Source organism: Macadamia integrifolia, chromosome 14, assembly GCF_013358625.1.
Source record: "Macadamia integrifolia cultivar HAES 741 chromosome 14, SCU_Mint_v3, whole genome shotgun sequence".
In the NCBI taxonomy this organism is placed as follows: Eukaryota; Viridiplantae; Streptophyta; class Magnoliopsida; order Proteales; family Proteaceae; genus Macadamia; species Macadamia integrifolia.
Window position 1 is genome coordinate 2,511,205 of NC_056570.1, and position 10,921 is coordinate 2,522,125.

The 10,921-nt window shown below is 35.3% G+C and overlaps 1 protein-coding gene and 1 pseudogene across 2 annotated transcripts; both read left to right on the plus strand.

Moving 5' to 3' along the window:
- Positions 1-1,756: 1,756 nt before the first annotated feature.
- Positions 1,757-3,300, plus strand: LOC122060461 (annotated as a pseudogene).
- A 3,899-nt stretch (positions 3,301-7,199) lies between these two features.
- On the plus strand, positions 7,200-10,515 carry LOC122061463. 2 transcript variants are annotated; one of them, XM_042624727.1, is made up of 2 exons: positions 7,200-8,726; positions 10,101-10,515. In XM_042624727.1, exon 1 carries the CDS (start codon positions 7,918-7,920, stop codon positions 8,716-8,718), a length of 801 nt encoding a protein of 266 aa, XP_042480661.1. In that variant the 5' UTR covers positions 7,200-7,917; the 3' UTR covers positions 8,719-8,726; positions 10,101-10,515. The 2 variants fall into 2 exon arrangements, with proteins under 2 accessions (XP_042480661.1, XP_042480660.1); XM_042624726.1 differs by having other exon boundaries at positions 7,201-8,730.
- Positions 10,516-10,921: the final 406 nt, after the last annotated feature.

The window sequence follows — 10,921 nt, forward strand, 5'->3', positions numbered from 1 at the left end:
TTACGAATTTTAAAATACATGCCAGTCAACTATCAAGGTTGTTTTTTCTCAAGCAGGATAGGCATTGTTACTATTGCAGGATCATGCCATGAACATCTTAACTTCTGTTAATGGTCAGAGGAGGTAGAAGGGAAAATGAATTGAGCAAGGTCTCATAGTGCAGCAGAGCAAAGCATTAAGCACGTAGAAATCTGGAGTTACTGTGCTTAACTTGAACAATGGATAAAGGAGGAGAATCCCAACACTTCGCCATATACAATACTCTACCTGTTTAACTTATACTATGTTCATGTTAGAACAGTATGATTTTGCAAGGGAAAAAGTTAATCAGCTATAGCCTGCCCATATAGTTCAATCATATAGAAAAGAATACTTTGGACCAAATTATTCAGCAGAGTACAGGACAAATTTGCTCATGAGAATTAACTGTTCATGGTTTCCACAATTGATCAATCCTTCCGGTCTTGTCACTTTGCAATGGATCAACCTTTCCTCCAAAACCCTATTCATAAACTTCCATCCACCACAGTTTATATAAACCTACTGTGATGAGGAAGAAGTGACCATTAGAACCCCATGTTTGCCAAATGTATCTAGGAGATGGGGATTGTTTTGTAGTCTTTTCATTCATTGTATTTATGCTCAAAGGATTCAGAATCCTTTCTTTGATCTTTCGCTTACTGTTAAGCTAGTCCAGTAATAACTGCTATTATGTCTGTTTAGCTCTCTTCCTCTTCTTTGGCTTCTTGCCATGGGAGTATATCCTTTATTTTTTATTTTTTCTATGATGAATCCCTAAAATATTTCTGTTTATGTTTTCCCTGTTTTGAAGACACCAATCTTGATTTATCCTTTTCCTCTGTTTCTATTGTCTGTTGTTTTCACCTGCACTGAGAAACATTTCACTCCAGCCAATTTTTGTAGGGCCTTCCAGGGTACAAAATGCATAAGCCTGACAATTATGTTTTGATTTATCCTTTGTGAACCAAGGATTAAAATATCGGTATCGGTCACCGTATCGGTCGGCCAAAATTAAGATACGTATCGGAGAGTATCGTATTATATCGGAGATACACTAAGATACGCTAAAGATACACACATAAATGGATAGGAAACATTTTTTTAAATACTTTTGCATAAAGAGTTTGTTAAAAAAGCTATTGATAACATGTATTATGCATAAACACTAAATTGAGGGTATCGTACTAAGAATTAAAGGTTTGTAGTTGTCCCATAAATGTAAAATCCTTGTTCTCAACCTTGATTTCTACTTTAGTTAGAGAGAAATATGGCTGACAGCAACTTTGGAACAAAAACCCTTCAAAAAATCATGTTTTTCTGAAAAATTACCCATCTTGGCCATTATATGACCATAGCGCACTGTATCGGTATATACCGATACTCACCGATACGTACCGATATATATCGATACTCACCGATATGTGCCAATATATACCGATATGTACCGATCGATATATACCAATACTCATCGATACGTACCAATACATACCGAAACGTATATTTTACCTCAATTTTATAATTTTCATAGTCGTATCGAGGCATATTGTATCGTATCGATGTGTATTGGTGGTGTATTGATGCATATCAGTATGTATTGTAGGATATATATCGATACGAAAGGATTTTAAAAATTTCATGTATCTTATCGATGTGTATCGTATCGATCGACTAAATTTAAGATACGTATCGGAGGGTATCGTATCGGTATCGAAGATACTTAAAACCATGGACACAACTAAGGTATCTTACTTTTTTACTATTTGTTGTATCGATTGAAAGTCTTAATGCAGATCCTATATAAAATGAGAGATGGGGATTCATCAATTAACAGCAAGGAGGCAGTGGGACAGCAAAGGAAGACATGTATTAGATTTCCCAAACCTGTCTTGCATCACCAGTACTACATACATAAATTTTGGGATCTGACTAGGGTATTCAGTTTTTCATTTGTTGAACGTCAGGAATAGGTTTCATAGTGTCAGTAGTATATCTTAGCGTATTGGGGAATGCTTTTCCCTTTTCTACATGCTTTATTGGTACATCAAAGTAATACAATCCTTTTTTAGCTGCTGATCTCAAATTTGTTGTTGTTGATCCAGTAGCTTAAATTCTGAGGAGGGGAGTAATCCTTTCTTTTCTTGTTACTAAGCTCTGATTATTGTCAAGTCTCTTAACCATTTTAGGTTCCTTCTATGCTTTAAGGTCGCCTAACAATGGGAAGCTCCAACTTTCTCAGGGAAGAACATAACCAATTACCAAGTAGAATGAATGAATGAACAGAAACAAGGGTAGTATTGGGTTTTTATTGTAACGAGTAAAGAATTTGTTATGATTTTGTGTTTCCTATCATGGGCATGTCTTTATTTGTTTTTCATTCTTCTGTTTCCTGCCCAAGTTATATACTGAAATTTGAAACTCTGTTTAAAATATAATTTGGGCCCCAATTTATCAGTTAAGGCAGCAACTTTCTGCTTGCATTCTGTAGGTCTAAGAGAGATGGGTCGAAAACAAGGTGGTTTTTATATAAATCCAAAGAAGTTTGGAACTAGGAAACCTTGCATGAAGGAGATGGTAACCTTCCTCAATTGTTTGTTGCTGAACCAGAACAATGACGGTAAATGTGTTCGGCAGAAGGAACTTCTTAGTACCTGCATGGAAGCTCAGGTTTTAATCTCTTATAACATCAATAAACTTGAGGAAACTCTCTTTGGCGGAAAAAAATCGTCTGCAATTCCGATCTCGTACAATTCCGTGCAATACCACCTTCAGGGGGTGACACGTGTATTGATACCAATGCAATGGTTCAGATCTGATTTAAATTCTTGTTCACTGATTTAATGTTTTATTAGTTGTATCAGATCTGGACCATTGTATTGGTATCAATACACGTGTCACCCCCTGAAGGTGGTATTGCACGGAATTGTACGAGATCGGAATTGCAGACGATTTCAACCCCTCTTTGGCATATGGAACTTACATTATTTAATTCATCTATGACTAATACAATTTCTTTCTTTTTTTTTCTTTCCTTGGAGTCAAATTAATCCAATTTTCCATCATTTTTGACAATTGCAGACTGGGAAAAGCAGAAAGCCTTGAGGAAGCATCAATTATCACCTTCAGAGGCTTAGTAGAGGAAGGAAATAGTTTATATTTATTTAGCTGCATGAACCAAACTATTTAGGCTTTGTTTGGTTGTAAGGGGAATGCAAATTTTTTATGTAAAGTGGAATTTTTTTCCCAGAAAAAATAAATTTAGATGTTTAATTGCAAGGAAAATATATTTTATATGTGAAAAAAATTTCACCTGACCATAAAAATTTTCCTTTTTTTTATTTCCCCACCAAAATAGGAAAAAAAAAAAAAACCCTACTCTCACAATCTCTCCCACTCTCGCGACTCTCACCCCGCTTATGACTCTACGATCTCTCTCTCTCTCTCTCTCTCTCACGCGACTCAATTGGGTTTGTTTTGTCCAAAAGACTTTGGGTTTGAGCCAAATGGAGCATTACTGACCTGTTGGGTTTGTTTGACCAGAAGACTTTTGGAATGGGCCTTTCAGTCATTATCACTTGTGATCTATTACTGTTTTCTTTGTGATCATCTTTTATATTATTTTAAATATTTATTTATGTTACATTCATTTGATATATAGAACGAAATGGTTTATTTTGATTAGTGATAGAACATAGTATCTGATGACATTTGGTTTGATTTGGTACAGACCTTGAATGACCTGATTCACTTAACCAATATAAATTTTGAGGAGCTAGGTGGGTTCTGGATTGAAAAGTACTCCCCCCCACCCCAAAAAAAAAAATCTTTTGAGGAGTTTGGTTGGATTATTAGTTTTTTAAAATTTTACATCAATTTTACATCCAACCAAACAACTATGGTAAATTAATTTCACTTCACTCCTATTGCAACCAAACGACTCAAAAGGAGAAAAAAATTGCTTCGCTTACCTTCACTTCCCTTCCCTTCCCTTCCCATTTCTCTTGCAACCAAACACAGCCTTAGGGAAAACGTAGGGAAGGGACATACTGATGTGGCTGGGGGAAAAAAAGGAGCAAAAAGTTCTAGTCAACAAGGTTTGATCACAGTTGGGTGTTTGGATCTTTCAAATGAAGTAGAACTGTTGATGAACATGGTTCGATGTTGGCTTGAGATGTTTTAGATCGGTGAATGAAGTTGTCAAGACTTTTTTTTTTTTTCTTATGCTTTTATTATTGATGCCTTACAAAGTTTTTTAAATAGGATTGGTTGAAATCGCGTGGATTGGATTGGTAATCAAATCCAATCGTAAATTATCCAATACCGATTCACTGGTACGATCTGAGGAATAAAATCTCAAAGGAAAAATGATATTTCGAGTAAAAGAAAAAGAAAAACTAAATATGTCTAATCAAATATGATCCTGAACGATCTAATCCTGATTTGGATTGATATAAATTGAGATCTATCCTGAATTTTAAAACCTTCAGATTGTTTCCTTATTCGTAGGATTCAAAATAAAATTGGTGAATTGCCTAATATGGAACCAAATGAGAGGGGTAAGGTCTTTTGATTCTGATAGGATTAGTTAGATTCCTCAGTTTCACGATGGTTGAGCCCTGATGCCATGATATCCTCTCAGTAGGGTTGGAAAAAGTCTCAGACTGGAAAACTCTGGTATAGGTCTTATAGGGGTGTTAAACCGTCGGTTCGATCTGATTTTAATTGGTCCAAATCTGTTTTTGTATTCACAGCCAAAACCAAAGCTGAATTGTCAAACTAATATTTGGTTTTGGTATGGTATGGTTTTGAGTTTTTATCGGGTTAGCTAACAAGTTCATGTCAGTCATTGTTGGGTTGGTATCGATTCGGTTTCATTTTTCCACATTTATAATAACAACAACAATAATAAGCATAATATTCGCTGGTTATGTATTGACAAGAGAAACTTCTGAGGCAAGTGCAAGAGCATTATATCTTGGATTGAATTAGATAAGACTAAAGAGCTAGATGTTGGAAAAATCTGGAGCAATGACAAAGAAATTGTGTTTTTTTAAGGCAAAACCACATTGTGGCCTTTGAGCATAAACCCTCTGTTTTTTGACATATCACCACTGATAACTTTTTGACTCAGGCCTAACAATGACGTGGTCCTTCTCATGATTTGTATAGCCCATAAGGCTATGAACAGTTTAACTAACTTTAATATCTCGCAATCAGACATTGATATATTAAGTCTTCTAATTTAATTTTTTTAATCCTTCTTACCCAAAAAAAAAAAAAATGGTAGGCATAATGAAAAGACAAATTTTATCACTTTTACCGATATTTTCAGTTTTATCGGATTTTTTTTGGATTGGGTTTAGTTTTTTATTTCAGTTTTTTTTTTCGGTTTCTATTCTTATGGTTTTGTAGTAAGCAATTCTTTCCTTTGTCGCTCAGTATAGAATTTCTGTTATCTCCCCAAGTGGGTAAGGTGGAATTCCTTCCTTCTGTTTATGCATATCATCTTTGCACTTTGGGTCCATTTGTAAGCCCATTTCGCATGATTAAAGTAATCATATTGGCCCACTAACAAACCTTTCACTTTAAAGAACTGTGAACTGAGAATCACTTTATAAAAGAGTTATTCTTATTGTTTGTCACCTCATTTAATTTATGCATCTATTCTTTTGATGGTTGAACAAATAATGAAGAGCAATAACACCAAAATCAAACCAAAAAAGAGTCATTCTTTTTGTTTGTCACTTCTTTTGACATCTCTAGCTAGGAGAAGTGCTTTGCCTGAAACGCCAGGGTTAAAATTTGTGCGAAAGTGACAAGTTTAGGGTTTTGTGGGGGGACAAAATAAATAAATTGAAATGTGCAAAATAAGAGTATATAATAACAACAACAATAATAGGCACAATGTCCACTGGTTATGTATTGACATGAGAAACTTTTGAGGCAAGTGCAAAGGCACTATATCTTGGACTGAAGCAGGTAAGATTGAAGAACTGGGATGTTGGAGATATCTGGAGCAATGACAAAGAAAATGATTTATTTATTTATTTATTTATTATTATTATTTTTACTTTTTTTTTTAAGGTAGAACCACATTGTGCCATTGTGGCCTTCAAGCATGACCCTTCTATTTTTGGACATATCATCACTAATCACTTTTTGACTCAGGCCTAACAATGACGTGGTCATTCTCATGATTTATAGATCCCATAAGGCTATGAACAGTTTAGCTAACTTTAATATCTCCCAATGGAACAATGATATATTAAGTCTTTTTATTTAATCTTTTTATCCTACATACCAAGAAAAAAAAGGCGTAATGAAAATACAATTTTATCACTTTTACCGGTACAGTTTTATTGGATTTGATGTGGATAGGGTTTTGGTTTTTTATTTCAGTTTTTTTGGGTTTCTATTCTTTCCTTTGTTGGTAAGTATAGAATTTCTGCTTCTCTCCCCAATGGGTAATTTTTGGGTTTCTATTCTTCCCTTTGTCGGCTATTATAGAATTTTTGTTTCTTTCCCCAAATGGGTAAGGTGATACTCTTATATTATTTAAAAAAATAAAAAAAGTTAAAAGTTAAAAATAGAAGAGAAAAAAAAGGTGGAATTCCTTCCTTTCGATGGTGTATAAGCATATCACCTTTGCACTTTGGCTTTCACTTTAAAGAACTGTGAACTGAGAATCACTTTATAAAAGAGTCATTCTTTTCATTTATCACCTCATTTAATTTATGCATCTATTCTTTTGATGGTTGAACAAATAATGAAAAGCAATAACACCAAAATCAAACCAAAAAAGAGTCATTCTTTTTGTTTCTCACTTTTTTTGACATCTCTAGCTAGGAGAAGTGCTCTGCCTGAAACGCCAGGGTTAAAATTTGTGCGAAAGTGACAAGTTTAGGGTTTTGTGGGGGGAAAAAATAAATAAATTGAAATGTGCAAGCGAGATTTGAGATTTAAACCCTCTTATCCTATAGTGCAGTAAATGAAAATTACGTCTTTAACGTTCACCTGATCAACTTCTATTTGTAATGGAGTGGTAAAAATGTAAAATGATATGAGGTTATGATTTCCATTTCTAGGTCCAAAGGGCCTGAAGGAAAGATTGACATTTCTAGGTCCGTAGCGGCTGAAGAAAAGAATCATGCATGGAAGTTAAATTTTCATTATAAAAGTTTAGAATCGAAGCTAACGTAAAGGTTTCTCAACTTGAACATAAACTATAAAAGAAAAGATTATTGCTTCAAAATTTTCACTTCACATTTTCAATTGAGGAGGAAGAAGAAGAAGCAGCAACAACAATAACATGGGCAGAGGAGGGTGTATCAATGGACAACTGGATACAACATTGTATGCTTCACCTGTGCCTTTGATTGGCCTTTACATCGCAGGTGCAACACTGGTATGCTTCTTTTGTATGACTTTTGATTTGGTATATGGATTCATTAGAAAGAAACCATTTCTGCCTTGTAAATTGTTTCCTTTGAACTCATTCACTCTGACGGTACTGGCAGTAGCTACAAAAATCCCACTTGATCTGACCACATCCATGCCTAGAGCTGAGGATCAACTCTCCAAGCTCACGGGCACAGCATTGTTGTGCACCTCACTCGGGTTTTATATGCCCTCGTTGGGAACTATGGGCACATCCGAACGCTTTGGCAATATGGCAGCATTGAGCGTGACGGTGATTACTATGGTTGTTAACGTGTGTGTACAAATGGGCACGGGTGTGATCTATGCTTTTACAGTAGAACACATTATTATCTTGGTCTGCACCTTATTATTGCTTTTGTTCATGTGGTCATCTACTATAGCGTTTAGAGGCCAAAGAGAGCCTGATACTCCCGTCGTAGTAGGGAATCTATATTGCAGATCTTAAACGAGTCATTTGAAATGATTTATTACATCGACCAGAGGACCACTGATACTCCCAGCGTGCACGATAAAACAAGATGGACAGCAGCAAAGGATGTATGGGTACAATGGGAGAATCCCCACCATTGGTTCCGAACTAAGATCAACTCACTTGTATTCAAGAAGGAATCCAAGGAATATTCCGAGTTAGATCAGCTACATCATGCCCTTAGGGATGCCTATGAAGTTATAAAACAATCCAATTCTGTTTGGCAACTAACATATGGTTTGTCATTGGCTAAAAAGCACGAGACTCTGGTTGGAACTGAATTTCTAATCATTTTTGAATTCTTACTACAAGAGCTGAAGCAGTCTGATCCGGATAAAGATGTATTTGATTTCTTAGAAAAGTGTTTTGCAGAGATGCTCTATTTTTTCCTCTTTGGCCTCCCACGGGCCATACTGAAGGAGATCGATGTAGATGATCCAACTGAAATAGGTGAAGAAAGAGTGAAAAAAGCCTTCAAGTTCTTTTGTAAACTTGAGCAATTAAAGAACACAATCGAATGGTCATGGCCAGCTGAGAAATTTGAACCTGAAAGTCAAGCAAATGATGTTGTCCACTCTAATTCTTCTCTTGTAGTTGCGGCTCCTGATTGTATTTATTCAGAAGTTGAGGCACCTAACGTATCAAACGCCGTTGTCGTTGATAGAAAGGTTGGCAATAGTGATGTTTCCCTTGCTGTTGTTGCTGCTACTTGTGCTGCAGAGGAAGATGAAGAAGACGACGATGATGATGATGATGAAATTAAAGAAATTGGGTCTGACGAGATTGTTTGAATGACAATGTATGTAAGTGCTTCAATCTTTTACATTTTCAATTTCTGGTTTATTATTATTAGCATAGGTAGGTTTGCCATTTCTGAATGTTACCACCATTGTTTTTATTCATTATTTTTTTTTTTTAAATCTAGGTTTTTAACATATTTGATTGCTTATTGGAATTAACTTTTCTATCACTTCTTACTTGTAATGAATTTTCTGCTTTCCATTGTTCTTCTCAATTCTTTATTATACTTGTAAAAAAAAAAAATTAATACAACAATAATTAGGATTTTAAAAGATGTTGGCCTACGCATCCCGACCATGGTGAAGCCATTTGAACCACCAATTATTTTCCTGAAAGACCCAGTGATTGGATGGGAACCTCCATAGTTGGATCTAGATGTTGAATTTTTTTTTTTAACTGATTGAATGGTATTGAAACAATCCAAATATCCAATGCCCAATATGGAAAGATGGACTATGACTACAAGGGATGGGAATATTTACTTCCTTCATATGTCAGAAAGAAAAAAAATAGACAAATTAAAAATTAGGAAAATTGACTTCTTTGCAACTTCTTCAAATTATGTCTGAAGCTAGATTCACAGCTAAGCTTGTCACTCACCTTTTCTCATAAGGGAAAAGAGAAGTTTCATTCTCCATGAGTTATAATATGGATTTCGTAATATTAATTTTTGGCCTATTTTCATTTTACGTCACAAAATATAGAAGATATAATCTGAACTAGAGATAAAACTGCTTCATTTAAGTATTATTCTAACACATAAAATTCATAATCGAGAAAGCTTGAGAAGCCAAGGATCTAGATCATCCCATGTGTTCAATGTTCATTAAGGGTATGTATCGATCAAGTGTATCGGAGCATGGACATACATGATCAATCTAGACCATTTCCTCAATTGTGTCCTTTTTCCATATAGAAACTGAGACTGATTTTTTACAATTGATTCTTTCCTATGAGTTTACTAAAAGATCCTTAGGGTTGCATACTGAGTTTACTCTTGCTCCTTCATTTCTTCATATTTTCAAACTATTATCTCAGATTTTGGTCTTCCAAAAGTTGATTGCAAATATCTTGAGTCGGTAATGGCTATTATTTTCTACTTCATATGGATGATGTATAACAGATCATTGTTTTATTGCCCTTCTCCCAACATCGTTATTGTTCTTCAGTTAGTATCTAAATGTTCTGTCGAGTTAAATCTTTTACAAGTGGGAATTCAAATGGTTCTTATACAGTTGAATGTAATGTCCTTATTGGATCATCAAGGTTTTCAAATATGGGTAAACTAGTTATTATTGTGATGGCTAGTTGGGGATCTGTATTATTTTATAATTAAACTTTCTTGTTGCCTCTATGGATTTTGGAATCACAGGATGTGCATAGGAGTCAGAGATCAAACGTATACTGGAAAGATTGGATTACAAATCGCTCAAGAACCAAGGATGGGAAGATATTAGTCTGGACTGACTATGAGGAGGTGGCAGAATGAATGAGGGATGGAGGGAAATCTTCTTGGCATTGGGATTTATTTGTGTTATTGTATGACGTTTATATATTATCTCTATTTTTTTTTTTTCTTTAGGGGTAGAAATAACTTATCTCTGTACTTAAGTCTTTTAGTTTGCTGAGGAACATGGTTCCATGTGGTTTGAGGAACCTGGTTGGTTTTCACAGTTTGCAGGAAACCTTTGTTGATTGATTAGATGTGGTTTTGCTTTCTTTGTTGTATTGGTGGTCTATGAAACAGGGATGATGAGATGCCAAGTTGAGTTAGAAGCTGATTGAACTACCTAGTCCAAGGCAACTCTATTGAAATGGGTACTGAACCAAGCATGAAGGTGGAAAGGATTCTGGCACTGTAACTCCTAATTGTTACCTCATCTATTGATCCATTTTCCCATTTTTTAGATCAAAATTTTTTTTTTTGGGGAAAATTATGCCCCCTCCCTTGTAGTTTGCTAAAATTACACGTGGATCCAAGGGTTTGAATGAATTATGCCCCCTCCCCTAGCATTGACGGTGTGACCATATGAGTATGCTGTTAGTTTAAACAGCAACAACCGTATTACCCATTAGTGGAAAAGGGCCTTAACAATCAAAGATCGTTTCTCCGGGGACTGCATATGTGAACCTGTCATCTCCGACGAGCTATGAGAGTAATATCTCCAACCCTTTCCATACAAAACCTCTCTT

Bases quoted from the DNA above. Each gene is read 5' to 3' on its own strand.
- LOC122061463 (XM_042624727.1), top strand. From the start codon at position 7,918: ATGATTTATTACATCGACCAGAGGACCACTGATACTCCCAGCGTGCAC.